At 41.9% G+C, this 16517-nt stretch overlaps 1 protein-coding gene across 2 annotated transcripts in view; it reads right to left on the bottom strand.

Annotated features, from left to right (window-relative positions):
• LOC141144549 (collagen alpha-4(VI) chain-like) overlaps nucleotides 1-16517 on the bottom strand; it is a 418531-nt gene that overhangs the window by 126259 nt on the left and 275755 nt on the right. For both annotated transcript variants that reach the window (XM_073630331.1, XM_073630330.1), the window contains exon 28: nucleotides 3815-3877. In XM_073630331.1, coding sequence (XP_073486432.1) covers nucleotides 3815-3877 — 63 coding nt within the window. The remainder of the gene's footprint in view (nucleotides 1-3814; nucleotides 3878-16517) is intronic.

Below are 16517 nucleotides of genomic sequence, written 5' to 3'. Positions count from 1 at the left end.
GGATGGTACGACCAACATATAAAAGGTTGCACGGACACCGCAGGACATAAACAACAAATTGGGTGGAACACGTGATGAATTGTCTGATGGAATATGAATTACCAGAATTGTCCGAAAAGGAAGATTGGCCGAGGGTTATAAACTGACAGGTGAGGCAACCTCGTAACATACACACATATATGAAAGATTTTCTCATGTATGTGCATTTTTTGATTATTATCATTAACTTCATTTTTTTTCATCCTTATTTTTACTTTTATTTTTATTTATATTTACTTTTATTTTTACTTTTATATATTTTTTATTTCTATTTTTATTTTTTCTATATACCGTATTTATCGGCGTATAACACGCACTTTTTTCCCCTTAAAATCAGGGGAAAATCGCGGGTGCGTGTTATACGCCGATCCCCTGCGATCCTGACCTGTCAGAACGAAAAAATCGCTGACCGCGATTTGAAAATGGCGCCGCCGGCGCCGAAATACACAGTGCCGGTCCTCGGCTCTTCTCGGCGGCTTTCGGTTTCACTCGAGCGCCGCCCGAACCTAGCCGAGTATACTCGGCTAGTTTCGGATAGCTTCGCTCACCGTCCGAGTGGAGCCGAAAGTAAACGAGAGCCGCCGAGAATAGCCGAGGACCGGCTCTGTGTATTTCGGCGCCGGCGGCGCCATTTTCAAATCGCGGTCAGCGATTTTGAAGCTCAGAGGCTTCAGCAAGACTGCACTGGGGCAAGGCTGGACTGGGGCAAGGCTGGACTGGGGCAAGGCTGCACTGGACACTGGGGAAGGCTGCAGTGACATGGCTGCACTGGCAAGGCTGCACTGACATGGCTGCACTAGCAAGGCTGCACTGACATGGCTGCACTGACATGGCTGCACTGGCAAGGCTGCACTGACATGGCTGCACTAGCAAGGCTGCACTGACATGGCTGCACTGACATGGCTGCACTGACAAGGCTGCACTGGGGCAAGGCTTTACTGAGAAGGCTGCAATGATGGGCATTTAAATGTAAGTTTTTTTCCCTTCAAGTTCCCTCCTAAAAGTTTTTTTTCCTTAAAATTCCCTCCTAAATTGAGGTGCGTGCTATACGCCGATAAATACGGTATTTTTATCTTTAGCATTATCATCTTTTAACAATATATTAATGATTTACACTTTTTAATATTCTTGATAATGTATTCGTGCACTGGGTAGTGTTATTATCCACTTGGGTAGGTGGGGCCTTATGGATGATAGGGACGGTTAGCTCCTCCTCCCGCTCCTACACTTCCGGTATTTTCCTCTATTTAATTCTCACACTCTGCCGACTAATCAGATAACCTGAAGAAGGGGCGTGTCCCCCGAAACATGTAATGTCTCCAGTCGGCATTGTGTGACTCTCTTTGCTCCTTTGGCATCAGCAGCTCTTGATTGGCTCTAGCAGCAGGGTTTTTAAAGTTCTCTATAGGTTTTTTTATTTTTTTATAATATACTTTATTGAGTTTTCCAAAAAAGAACGGGTACAGAGGTTTAGGGAGTAGATAAACCATAACTGAGTCTCTCCCTGATTACAGACAGAAGTCTTAACAGAAGAAAATAGTAGCTCACTTGCAGGTGATGAGTGGTAGGTAACAGGACGTTGGACTAGTTATAAAGGATTCAACAGTAATTATGCCTGAGAAAAAAACAGTCTCAGAAGTATTTCTCTCCTTCCACTTGAGCATCGCCCCGCTTCAGCCCTGATCCGGGCAGCGAAGAGGGGAGAGGCAGGTGGAGGGAAGTACATGGGGTGTTGCCTTATGAGTTTATGTGAAATCTCCATTAATAGCTGTAAAATATTGTAATTATGAATATATTTCATTTAACTTGTATCTATATAGTGCGTAACATATTATCTTCACAGAAGTCTCTGTTAGACCAGACAATTCAGGGCCTAGGCTTTTGTATCTAAACAGTGGGACCCAAACCTCATTGTTAAACACATATTCACTTCAAAGGATCCCACGTTTGGATATGCAATGAAGGGAGGCCTACCCACAATCAATACTTAACTTCCCAGGAAAATGTCAAGTTAATCTCCTGCTCAGAATAGTCACACATATTTGCATTAAAGGGGGCTGACTTATGCCAAGTATAGGGACTGGAGATGTAGCCAGTCCTTAACCAGGAATAGGGAAGCCCACTGATCAGAGCCACGCCATACCAACCAATGAGGCATCAGCCTGTAATGATATACACAGACTAGATGGGAGGGAAACACACACTCTATGGCAGAGCAGTCACGTGAATGGAACCTCTATGGCAGGGATATGCAATTAGCGGACCTCCAGCTGTTGCAAAACTACAAGTCCCATCATGCCTCTGCCTCTGGGTGTCATGCTTGTGGCTGCCAGAGTCTTGCTATGCCTCATTGGACTTGTAGTTCTGCAACAGCTGGAGGTCCACTAATTGCATATCCCTACTCTATGGGAATGGTAAATATGGGAAATCTCCCTTGTACTTGTATCTAAATATGTTGGTCTTATGTATTTTCTGTCTTACTGTTTGTAGATTAATGTTTTAAGGAATATACTCTGTATTCCTTCATGTAATCCATGATTTTTACCCTTTTTCTGTACAATTAGATAGATTGCTGTGTACTAGTCTAGGCCTACTTTACGATATACCAATACATTTTTGTTATTTTGTTAAAGCTTTCACTCATGGTCAAAGAACTCTCATTTAACCCAAATCATATCTGAGTGATATTAAATCTCAAATATAGTATACAGGTAACAGAGGTGATACAACGGATACAGGAGCGTTGGCTCCGATGCTAAATCCATGCTTTGACAGCAGTAATAGTGGACTAAGAAAAAGAGAAGCCCTGTGATGGGAGACAATGGATGGACTGAAGGCTAAAGGGGGCTGGTTAATAAACATGTTCTCTATAGGTTTTAAGATTGTCAAAAAAAAAAAAATAGATTAAATTATAGATTTGGATTCACACACAACATTAAAAGAAATGGTGGGGAAGTGAAAGAAAGGTAAGTTTGACTACAAAAGACTGAAACAACTGGTATGCTGTTTCATATTTTTGCTACTTTAATAAATGTAAAGATTTATGTACTAGCCACTAGAGAAATCATTTGCCAGGTGAGATATAATATAATTCACACAATCAGGCTAATTTACTAGAGGTTTAATTTGACTGTTCACTTAAAAAAAAAATATGTGATAATTCACATCAATAATAAAATCATGTGAAAACAAAACTCCTGATTTCTTTAAATACGCAATCAGTTGCCTTGGATAATTGAAGTGAATACTTACACCATTTTTTTTCAAAGATTCTCAACTCCTTTACTAAATCAACCCTAGCGAGTGCTTACTTTTTGACGAATAGGTCAAGTCATGGACTTGCATTGTCACAGGGAATGCTGATGTACAACCATTGTGTTTCACTATAAACAGAGCATGCATTTTAAACCCATGCACCAGGAAGATACAGTACATCTGAAATGAATGTTTTATGAAAGTAACATTCACTGCTTTATAAACATATCTCACAATTATTGGGGAATCGATGAGTGTGCAGGTAGATACAATTTAATTTAAATCTAATTAATAGGGAGTTATGTTTATTTGGAAAGATTAGCACTTTGTAGTTAACTATAACATCTAATGGCGGTTCATCTATCAAAGGTTTTGTGTCAGTGCAATAAAAAAATGGATACTTATTTTTTAGTTGGTTGCTGTGTTTAAAATATGTTTGCAAATAAACATACTGTAAAAAAACTGCACCTACCAAGATTCCACAAAAGAAAAAATGGCAACATCATAAATTAAAACTCACTGGCAAACCTCGACGTCCTGAAATCCCCATTTCACCTTTTTCTCCGATGTCACCTTGTTCTCCCTATATTTAAAATGCATTAGCAGTTAATATATATTTATGTCAGTGGACTTTGAGCTTTTCTGAAAGCTAAAACATTGTTCAGGCTATTAATTAAAACCAACTATCTTGAGGAACTGGCAAATAAATGGCTTCAAATAGACTAATAGTAGTGGTCTGCACTGATGGTGAACAAGAGCAATTTTGGCTTTCAACTTCTGTCTCTCCTATCTGCATCTATGGCAGTCTCATGTTTCAAGTTCTGGGATGGACATTTGAGGAGATTAGATACTACAACATGTATCAGGGAGTAGTGCTTAGACCTTAGAAATAAACAAATGCAGGCTAAGAATGTATGGCTAACAAACACAAGAGGGTGCCTCCATCTAGGTGTAGCAATTTATTAAAAAAGCATAAAAAAAAATTAAAATGCACTCGCTAAATGAAAGTAGGTCAAGGCTTGTCATAGACCCATATAGACCTCCATAGGATCACCATGAGGCTGCAGAGCTCAGCAGGCATGTGGCTGGTTGATGCAAAGTTCTTGAAGGAAGTGCAGCTGTCAGGCTTCAGGCTGGAACATAAACATCAGCAGCTTCCAGAAGTGGCAAGAAGGCTGCGGCTCTAAACAGCACCTATTTCGGCTGGGTGAATACAGGAAGTGGAGGGAATGTGGCTACATGTTTCAGGGCAGACAGGAGGGCCCCTTTATCAAACCATAGGAAAGAGATTGTCCAAGGAACAAGTCTTTATAAACTGTGAAGAGTAGGGAGGGGGCGGGAGTAGGACGCCAGTACTATTAACTCTTGTTTAACCAAAAACTAGTGCTAGACACTGCATGTATCAAGAGGATACAAAAGGCTAATGTTAATTGACCCTAGAGTGACCAATACTGTCCATAGTCAAAGAACTGAGAAATAAAAAGTGAATAAATAATTAAAAGTAAAAGACATATGCTAATTAGATACAAAATAGGTCAGACTTCTGATTGGGCTTATGAATATATCCATGCTTAGATGGCAAAAACTGGCACCAATAAACAACTATACGATAGTGTGTAGAACAGTCAATAGAAAATGATGTAGTTGCGGATCAATATAAACCTGTATGTAAACTACAATGGAAATAGTGGCAATGCTAATAAGGTGTGCGGAACAGTCAAGTACAGCAAAAAAAAAGTGGGGTATCGATTTTGTGTCAGATTGCTGCACAATGGGAATCTTCATGTATAATAAGGTGGAGATGCTTTTGCTTTTTCGCCTAATGGTGATATGGAGTTAGTTTACCGTTTATTTACTTGTGTGTGGTATGGGAGGCTTGTTGTGGAAAATTTTATTAATGTATATTGTCAGATGCCCCCCAGTGTCAGTTTTGCTACAATACTCTCATGTAAGCGTATTCGCACATACAGAAGCTGGAGGAAGACCATTGGATGCGGAAACCTTCCTGTGGACATGGCAGATCTGTTGCTCTTTTAGGGATGTTAGATTATGCATTCATCAGGAGCTTGGCCACCTCATGACGACTGCATTAATGACTCCGAGCATACATGTCTGCGTACATGGGAACTATAGCATAACTATATGAAAATTATGGATCACTGAACCATAATTTTTGTATGGTTCGCGTCACTGGTAACAGTGGGAGTGTGCACACGGTTGTGTTCAAAGCCATGTGCTTGCCACATGGTTTTGCACACCACCGTCTGCACAAGTCACTACTGTATTCATATTTTGAATGTATACATGTCTTTGATTGGTTCTGTTTTTGACCCTGTTGGAAGGGTTTCTGTGTTCTCACATCCTGTTACATCCTTATATTGTCATTCACATCCTGTTTTTAGTTCCTGTGAGGTCACGTGCAATGTAAGAAGTGATTGGCTGTTGGAACCATCACTTCCTGTTTGTGAAAGCTTTTGAAGTAATAAAAGGGCATGCGAGCTGGAGAAAGGCAGTCATGCTGAGCTGATAATGTGAGAAGGAGCAGATGGCTGTTTACTTGGAATGCGTGGGTTTTTAGGTAAGATGCATTTATTTCATTAAACGAAATTGGTATTATATCATAAGATGGAAATGGGTGCTTTTTAGCACAAGAGATATGGCTGTGTGCATAGCTTACAGCCAAATTTCCATATCAGGCTGTCAGTAGCAACCCATAGGGAAATGGTAAAGTTTAAATGAGACCAGGATGGAGTGAGATACCAGTGGGAGGTTAGATTACTGTATTTTGTTCTAATTTTTCATTGAGGCCATTGAAACTGAGACTACTTAACCACTTAAGGACCGCCTAACGCCGATTTACGTCGGCAAGGCGGCACGGGCAGGCAAAATCACGTACATGTACGTGATTTGCCTCTCGCGGGTGGGGGGTCCGATCGGACCCCCCCCCGGTGCCCGAAGAGGTCCCGTTCTGTTCCCCGGCGATCCGAGATGAGGGGGAGGCCATCCGTTCGTGGCCCCCCCCTCGCGATCGCCGCCGGCCAATGGGAACACTCCTTTGCTGCTGTATGCTAAACAGCAGCAAAGGAAATGATGTCATCTCCCCTCGGCTCGGTATTTTCCGTTCCAGCGCCGAGGGGAGAAGACATCAATGTGAGTGCACAACACACTACACACACAGTAGAACATGCCAGGCATACAAAACACCCCGATCCCCCCCCCGATCGCCCCCCGATCCCCCCCCAATCACCCCCCCCCCCTGTCACAAACTGACACCAGCAGGTTTTTTTTTTTTTTTTTTTTTTTTTTTTCTGATTACTGCATAGTGTCAGTTTGTGACAGTTACAGTGTTGGGACAGTTAGTATTACCCCCCTTTAGGTCTAGGGTACCCCCCTAACCCCCCCTAATAAAGTTTTAACCCCTTGATCACCCCCTGTCACCAGTGTTGCTAAGCGATCATTTTTCTGATCGCTGTATTAGTGTCGCTGGTGACGCTAGTTAGTGAGGTAAATATTTAGGTTCGCCGTCAGCGTTTTATAGTGACAGGGACCCCCATATACTACCTAATAAATGTTTTAACCCCTTGATTGCCCCCTAGTTAACCCTTTCACCACTGATCACCGTATAACTGTTACGGGTGACGCTGGTTAGTTCGTTTATTTTTTATAGTGTCAGGGCACCCGCCGTTTATTACCTAATAAAGGTTTAGCCCCCTGATCGCCCGGCGGTGATATGCGTCGCCCCAGGCAGCGTCAGATTAGCGCCAGTACCGCTAACACCCACGCACGCAGCATGCGCCTCCCTTAGTGGTATAGTATCTGATCGGATCAATATCTGATCTGATCAGATCTATACTAGCGTCCCCAGCAGTTTAGGGTTCCCAAAAACACAGTGTTAGCGGGATCAGCCCAGATACCCGCTAGCACCTGCGTTTTGCCCCTCCGCCCAGCCCACCCAAGTGCAGTATCGATCGATCACTGTCACTTACAAAACACTAAACGCATAACTGCAGCGTTCGCAGAGTCAGGCCTGATCCCTGCGATCGCTAACAGTTTTTTTGGTAGCGTTTTGGTGAACTGGCAAGCAAGCACCAGGCAGCGTCAGGTTAGCGCCAGTAGCGCTAACACCCACGCACGCACCGTACACCTCCCTTAGTGGTATAGTATCTGATCGGATCAATATCTGATCCGATCAGATCTATACTAGCGTCCCCAGCAGTTTAGGGTTCCCAAAAACGCAGTGTTAGCGGGATCAGCCCAGATACCTGCTAGCACCTGCGTTGTGCCCCTCCGCCCGGCCCAGCCCAGCCCACCCAAGTGCAGTATCGATCGATCACTGACACTTACAAGGCACTAAACGCATAACTGCAGCGTTCGCAGAGTCAGGCCTGATCCCTGCGATCGCTAACAGTTTTTTTGGTAGCATTTTGGTGAACTAGCAAGCACCGGCCCCAGGCAGCGTCAGGTTAGCGCCAGTACCGCTAACACCCACGCACGCAGCATACGCCTCCTTTAGTGGTATAGTATCTGAACGGATCAATATCTGATCCGATCAGATCAGATCTATACTAGCGTCCCCAGCAGTTTAGGGTTCCCAAAAACGCAGTGTTAGCGGGATCAACCCAGATACCTGCTAGCACCTGCGTTTTGCCCCTCCGCCCGGCCCAGTCCAGCCCACCCAAGTGCAGTATCGATCGATCACTGTCACTTACAAAACACTAAACGCATTACTGCAGCGTTTGCAGAGTCAGGCCTGATCCCTGCGATCGCTAACAGTTTTTTTGGAAGCTTTTTATTGAACTGGCAAGCACCAGCGGCCTAGTACACCCCGGTCGTAGTCAAACCAGCGCTGCAGTAACACTTGGTGACGTGGCGAGTCCCATAAGTGCAGTTCAAGCTGGTGAGGTGACAAGCACAAGTAGTGTCCCGCTGCCACCAAAAAGACAAACACAGGCCCGTAGTGCCCATAGTGCCCTTCCTGCTGCATTCGCCAATCCTAATTGGGAACCCACCACTTCTGCAGCGCCCGTACTTCCCCCATTCACATCCCCCAACGAAATGCAGTCGGCTGCATGAGAGGCATTTTTATGTGCTCCCGAGTACCCCTACCCAACGAACCCCCCCCAAAAAGATGTTGTGTCTGCAGCAAACGCGGATATAGGCGTGACACCCGCTATTATTGTCCCTTCTGTCCTGACAATCCTGGTCTTTGCATTGGTGAATGTTTTGAACGCTACCATACACTAGTTGAGTATTAGCGTAGGGTACAGCATTGCACAGACTAGGCACACTTTCACAGGGTCTCCCAAGATGCCATCGCATTTTGAGAGACCCGAACCTGGAACCGGTTACAGTTATAAAAGTTAGTTACAAAAAAAGTGTAAAAAAAAAAAAAAATATATATAAAATAAAAAAAAATAGTTGTCGTTTTATTGTTCTCTCTCTCTATTCTCTCTCTCTATTGTTCTGCTCTTTTTTTACTGTATTCTATTCTGCAGTGTTGTTATTGTTATTGTTATTGTTATTATGTTTTATCATGTTTGTTTTTCAGGTATGTAATTATTTATACTTTATTGTTTACTGTGCTTTATTGTTAACCATTTTTTTGTCTTCAGGTACGCCATTCACAACTTTGAGTGGTTATACCAGAATGATGCCTGCAGGTTTAGGTATCATCTTGGTATCATTCTTTTCAGCCAGCGGTCGGCTTTCATGTAAACGCAATCCTAGCGGCTAATTAGCCTCTAGACTGCCTTTACAAGCCGTGGGAGGGAATGCCCCCCCCCCCCCCCCCACCGTCTTCCGTGTTTTTCTCTGGCTCTCCTGTCTCAACAGGGAACCTGAGAATGCAGCCGGTGATTCAGCCAGCTGACCATAGAGCTGATCAGAGACAAGAGTGGCTCCAAACATCTCTATGGCCTAAGAAACCGGAAGCTACGAGCATTTTATGACTTAGATTTCGCCGGATGTAAATAGCGCCATTGGGAAATTGGGGAAGCATTTTATCACACCGATCTTGGTGTGGTCAGATGCTTTGAGGGCAGAGGAGAGATCTAGGGTCTAATAGACCCCAATTTTTTCAAAAAAGAGTACCTGTCACTACCTATTGCTATCATAGGGGATATTTACATTCCCCGAGATAACAATAAAAATGATTTAAAAAAAAAAAAATGAAAGGAACAGTTTAAAAATAAGATAAAAAAGCAAAAAAATAATAAAGAAAAAAAAAAAAAAAAAAAAAAGCACCCCTGTCGCCCCCTGCTCTTGCGCTAAGGCGAACGCAAGCGGCGGTCTGTCGTCAAACGTAAACAGCAATTGCACCATGCATGTGAGGTATCGCCGCGAAGGTCAGATCGAGGGCAGTAATTTTTGCAGTAGACCTCCTCTGTAGATCTAAAGTGGTAACCTGTAAAGGCTTTTAAAGGCTTTTAAAAATGTATTTATTTTGTTGCCACTGCACGTTTGTGCGCAATTGTAAAGCATGTCATGTTTGGTATCCATGTACTCGGTCTAAGATCATCTTTTTTATTTCATCAAACATTTGGGCAATATAGTGTGTTTTAGTGCATTAAAATTTAAAAAAGTGTGTTTTTTCCCCAAAAAATGCGTTTGAAAAATCGCTGCGCAAATACTGTGTGAAAAAAAAAAATGAAACACCCACCATTTTAATCTGTAGGGCATTTGCTTTAAAAAAATATATAATGTTTGGGGGTTCAAAGTAATTTTCTTGCAAAAAAAAAAAAACTTTTTCATGTAAAAAATAAGTGTCAGAAAGGGCTTTGTCTTCAAGTGGTTAGAAGAGTGGGTGATGTGTGACATAAGCTTCTAAATGTTGTGCATAAAATGCCAGGACAGTTCAAAACCCCCCCAAATGACCCCATTTTGGAAAGTAGACACCCCAAGCTATTTGCTGAGAGGCATGTCGAGTCCATGGAATATTTTATATTGCGACACAAGTTGCGGGAAAGAGACAAATTTTTTTTTTTTTTTTTTGCACAAAGTTGTCACTAAATGATATATTGCTCAAACATGCCATGGGAATATGTGAAATTACACCCCAAAATACATTCTGCTGCTTCTCCTGAGTACGGGGATACCACATGTGTGAGACTTTTTGGGAGCCTAGCCGTGTACGGGACCCCGAAAACCAAGCACCGCCTTCAGGCTTTCTAAGGGGCGTGAATTTTTGATTTCACTCTTCACTGCCTATCACAGTTTCGGAGGCCATGGAATGCCCAGGTGGCACAAAACCCCCCCAAATGACCCCATTTTGGAAAGTAGACACCCCAAGCTATTTGCTGAGAGGTATAGTGAGTATTTTGCAGACCTCACTTTTTGTCACAAAGTTTTGAAATTTGAAAAAAGAAAAAAAAAAAAAGTTTTTTCTTGTCTTTCTTCATTTTCAAAAACAAATGAGAGCTGCAAAATACTCACCATGCCTCTCAGCAAATAGCTTGGGGTGTCTACTTTCCAAAATGGGGTCATTTGGGGGGGGTTTGTGCCACCTGGGCATTCCATGGCCTCCGAAACGGTGTTAGGCAGTGAAGAGTAAAATCAAAAATTCACGCCCTTAAAAACGCTGAAGGCGGTGATTGGTTTTCGGGGCCCCGTACGCGGCTAGGCTCCCAAAAAGTCCCACACATGTGGTATCCCCATACTCAGGAGAAGCAGCTAAATGTATTTTGGGGTGCAATTCCACATAGGCCCATGGCCTGTGTGAGCAATATATCATTTAGTGACAACTTTGTGCAAAAAAAAAAAAAAAAGTGTCACTTTCCCGCAACTTGTGTCAAAATATAAAATATTCCATGGACTCAATATGCCTCTCAGCAAATAGCTTGGGGTGTCTACTTTCCAAAATGGGGTCATTTGGGGGGGGGTTGTGCCACCTGGGCATTCCATGGCCTCCGAAACTGTGATAGGCAGTGAAGAGTGAAATCAAAAAGTTACACCCTTAGAAATCCTGAAGGCGGTGATTGGTTTTCGGGGTCCCATACGCGGCTAGGCTCCCAAAAAGTCCCACACATGTGGTATCCCCGTACTCAGGAGAAGTAGCTGAATATATTTTGGGGTGCAATTCCACATAGGCCCATGGCCTGTGTGAGCAATATATCATTTAGTGACAACTTTTTGTAAATATTTTTTTTTTTTTTTTTTTTTGTCATTATTCAATCACTTGGGACAAAAAAAATAAATATTCAATGGGTTCAACATGCCTATCAGCAATTTCCTTGGGGTGTCTACTTTCCAAAATGGGGTCATTTGGGGGGGTTTTGTACTGCCCTGCCATTTTAGCACCTCAAGAAATGACATAGGCAGTCATAAACTAAAAGCTGTGTAAATTCCAGAAAATGTACCCTAGTTTGTAGACGCTATAACTTTTGCGCAAACCAATAAATATACGCTTATTGACATTTTTTTTACCAAAGACATGTGGCCGAATACATTTTGGCCTAAATGTATGACTAAAATTGAGTTTATTGGATTTTTTTTATAACAAAAAGTAGAAAATATCATTTTTTTTCAAAATTTTCGGTCTTTTTCCGTTTATAGCGCAAAAAATAAAAACTGCAGAAGTGATCAAATACCATCAAAAGAAAGCTCTATTTGTGGGAAGAAAAGGACGCAAATTTCGTTTGGGTACAGCATTGCATAACCGCGCAATTAGCAGTTAAAGCGACGCAGTGCCAAATTGGAAAAAGACCTCTGGTCCTTAGGCAGCATAATGGTCCGGGGCTCAAGTGGTTAAGATAAAAATCCAGAACGTTTCACGTTCACATAGCCTATTGAACCGTTTTGCCTTGGTACAGTTTGACAGAATGCTTTCTAGTACCTATACTCTAAGACCTTGGGTGGATTGCTCATGGACCTCCTTGAAGTGTCCAGGTACACTGTAGTTGGTAGAGCCTTGACATGTTAAGCACTTGGGTTTTCAGCATTGGAACATGCCTACCAGATTACAGAGGAAATGTAGGGACTCCGTAGTGTTTTTACTTTTTGATAGTGCTTTAAGCTTGCTGGGAGCAATACCACTTTTTAAATTGCGGCCTCTCTGGTATGTGAGCATGGGTTTGTTGGTAATCAGGGGACCTAGTATGGCATCATGTTGCAAGACATTCCAATGTTTATTTAAATTTTTTTCCATGTATCGGTATCTGCTGTGATACTGTGTGATAAACCGTATCGGAGTCTGATGGTTGTTCGATATTTTTTTATGCTGTTTTGTCAGATGTGAGGTAAAAGCTTCTTCAATAATGTCGGATGGGTATCCCTTATCAGAGAACTTATCTTTGGGCACCTTTCTCTGTATTATGTAGTCAGTGTCTAGAGTACAATTCCAGTGTAATGGCTGGAATTGACTACTGGGAATATTTTTCTGCCACCTCGAGTGATGACAAATCTTTCCTGTGGTGGGTTTAAAATGGTTTTTGGATAAGATGTTGGGACCAAAATGACTTAAAGTGAGATCTAGGAACACCAAGATTTGGGTGTCACTAACATAAGTAAATGATAGGCCATATTTATTATTGTTCCAGTGACTTACAAAATCTGGAATTATGGAAAGGGGGCCATCCCATATAATGATGATATCATCAATGTACCTCCCGAAAAATATTATATGGGAGGCAAATAGATTATGGCGGTGGATATTTCGGTGTTCCTGCATTCTCATTGTGAGATTGGCAAAGTATTTTGCAAAGCTAGCACCCATGGCTGTGCCCCTGGTCTGCAAATAGAATTGGCCATCAAAAGTGAAAAAGTTGTACTCTAAATAAAATTGTTTGGCCTCTAAAATGAAGCTAGCTTGTTTGCGGTTGGTATGGGAATGGTGGAAATGGAAGAATTCTATAGCTTTGAGACCTATGTTATGTGGGATGGATGTGTAGAGAGAATGGACATCTAAAGACGGCCAGCTGTAGGAGGGTTCCCATGTGTAATTGTTCAGGATATCAAGAGGAAAGGAGGAATCCTGGAAATAAGAGGGTAGTTCCTGCACTATGGGTTGGAGAAAGTTTATATATATGTCTATATATTGAGAGAGCCCATAGGTAATGCTATCCATAGAGGCTACTATGGGTCTCCCTGGGGGTGGAACTGAGTTTTTGTGAATTTTGGGTAGGTAATATATAGGGATGAGCCGAACACCCCCCTGTTCGGTTCGCACCAGAACTTGTGAACAGGCAAAAAATTTGTTCGAACACGCGAACACCGTTAAAGCCAATGGGACACGAACATAAATAATCAAAAGTGCTAATTTTAAAGGCTTATATGCAAGTTATTGTCATAAAAATTGTTTGGGGACCTGGGTCCTGCCCCAGGGGACAAGGATCAATGCAAAAATTTTTTCTAAAAACTGACGTTTTTTCAGGAGCAGTGATTTTAATAATGCTTAAAGTGAAACAATAAAAGTATAATATCCCTTTAAATTTCGTACCTGGGGGGTGTCTATAGTATGCCTGTAAAGGGGCGCATGTTTCCCGTGTTTAGAACAGTCTGACAGCAAAATGACATTTCAAAGGAAAAAAAGTCATTTAAAACTACTCGCGAACCCCGAACCAAATTTTTTTTTAAAATTACGTGGGGGTCTCCTTAAATTCCATACCAGACCCTTCAGGTCTGGTATGGATATTAAGCGGAACCCCGGCCAAAATTTAAAAAAAAAATGGCATGGGGTCCCCCCTTAAAATCCATACCAGACCCTTCAGGTCTGGTATGGATTTTAAGGGGAACCCACGCCAAAATTAAAAAAAAAAACGACGCGGGGTCCCCCCATTTTTTTTGGTCATTTTTTGTGATACGGCACTGCATTGCTTTAACTCACAACTGTGCGGTCATTCGATGTTGTACCCAAACAACATTTATGTCTCTTTTTCCCCACAAATAGAGCTTTTTTTTTTTGGTAGTATTTGATCACCTCTGTGGTTTTTATTTTTTGCTCTATAAACAAAAAAAGAGTGACAATTATGAAAATAACACAATATTTTGTACTTTTTGCTATAATAATATCCCCCCAAAAAATAAAAATAAACAAATTTCTTCATCAGTTTAGGCCGATATGTATTCTTCTACATATTTTTGGTAAAAAAAAATCACAATAGGCATATATTGATTGGTTTGCGCAAAAGTTATAGCGTCTACAAAATGGGGGATAGATTTATGGCACTTTAAAACATTTTTTTTTTTACTAGTAATGGCAGTGGTCTGCGATTTTTATTGGGACTGCAACATTGCGACGGACACATCGGACACTTTTGACACTTTTTTGGGACCAGTGGCATTTATACAGTGATCAGAGCATATCTAAAAATAGCCACTGATTACTGTATAAATGTCACTGGCAGGGAAGGGGTTAACACTAGGGGCGATCACGGGGTTAACTGTATTCACTCATGTGTGTTCTAACTGTGGGGGGAATGTAGAGTAGAGTAGAGTAGAGGAGGAGAGAGATCATTGTTCCTACTTAGTAGGAACACACGATCTCTCTCCCCTGACAGAACTGGGATTTGTGTGTTTACACGCACAGATCCTGTTTCTCGCTCTGTCACGAGCGATAGCAGGTGCCCGGTGGTCATCGCGCCCGCCGGGCACGCGCATCAGCTCCGGGGACACGCTGCAGGCGCGCGCCTGCTTCAGTGTTTTAAAGAGCCGGCATACAGCTACGACAGCTCGCGCAGCTGTGCCAACCTGCAGCAGTATAACTGCGGCGGCTGGTCGGGAAGGGGTTAAACACTGACTAAATCTTACAGAGCAAGGTGTTCAAAGATAAGTTCTCTGATAAGGGATACCCATCCAATATTATTGAAGAAGCTTTCACCTCACATCTGGCAAAACAGCATAAAAAAACATCGAACAACGTTCAGACTCCGATACGGTTTATCACACAGTATTACAGCAGATTCCGATACATGGAAAAAATGTTAAATAAACATTGGAATGTCTTGCAACAGGACGCCATACTAAGTCCCCTGATTTCCAACAAACCCATGTTCACATAGTGGAGACCCCGCAATTTAAAATCTTGTATTGCTCCAAGCAAGCTTAAAGCACCATCAAAAAATAAAAAAACTAGTCCCTACGTTTCCTCTGTAATCTGGTAGGCACGTTCCAATGCCGAAAACCACATGTCAATTTGTTGACCATAAAAAAAATCCTTCCAGGTGAATGGAAAAAGTTATTCTATTACCCAATTTTTTTGCTGCTCTACTGAGTTTGTTGTTTATTGCTTAAACTGTCCATGTGGGTTACTGTAAGTTGGATGCACCATTAGAGCACTCAAGGCAACTACAGTGTACCCAGACACTTCAAGGAGGTCCATAAGCAATCCACCCAAGGTCTTAGAGTGTGGGTACTAGAAAGCATTCTATCGAACTGTACCAAGGCAGAATGGTTCAATAGGCTATGTGAATGTAAAACATTCTGTATTTCTACCTTAAACAGTCTCAGTCCCCATGGCCTCCATGAAGTATTAGAACTAAATACAGTAATCTAACCTCCCACTGGTATCTCACTCCATCCTGGTATCATTTAAACTTTACCATTTCCCTATGAATTGCTTTTGACAGCCTCCATACCACACACAAGTAAATAAACTGTAAACTATCTCCATATCACCATTATGCGAAAAAGCATCTCCGCCTTATTTTACATGAAGATTCCCATTGTGCTGCAATCTGACACAAAGTCGATACCCCACCTTCTTTTTTTTTTTTTTTTTCTTTGCTGTACTTGACTGTTCCCCATGATTTTTTTTCTATTTTTGCTGCAATTAACTGTTCCACACACCATATAAACATTTGCACTATTTCCATTGTAGTTTACATACAGGTTTCCATTCATCCGCAACGACTTCATTTTCTATATGTTCCACTTGACTGCTCCACACACTATCATATAGCTGTTTATTGATGCCAGTTTTTGCCATCTAAGCATGGATACATTCATAAGCCCAATCAGAAGTCTGATCTATTTTGTATCTGATCATCGTTAGAATATGTCATTTACTTTTAATTATTTATTCACTTTTTATTTCTCAGTTTTTTGACTATAGACAGTATTGGTCACTCTAGGGTCAATTAACATTAGCCTTATCCCCGTGATACATGCAGTGTCTAGCACTAGTTTTTGGTTAAACAAGATGTAAAAGTACTGGCGTCCTACTCCCGCCCCCTCCCTACTCTTCACAGCATATAAAGACTTGTTCCTTGGCCAATCTCTTTCCTATGGTT

Source organism: Aquarana catesbeiana, linkage group LG05 (assembly GCF_042186555.1).
Source record: "Aquarana catesbeiana isolate 2022-GZ linkage group LG05, ASM4218655v1, whole genome shotgun sequence".
Classification (NCBI taxonomy): Eukaryota; Metazoa; Chordata; class Amphibia; order Anura; family Ranidae; genus Aquarana; species Aquarana catesbeiana.
Note: the sequence above shows the minus strand (reverse complement) of the source record. Positions and strands in the feature narration are given on the sequence as shown.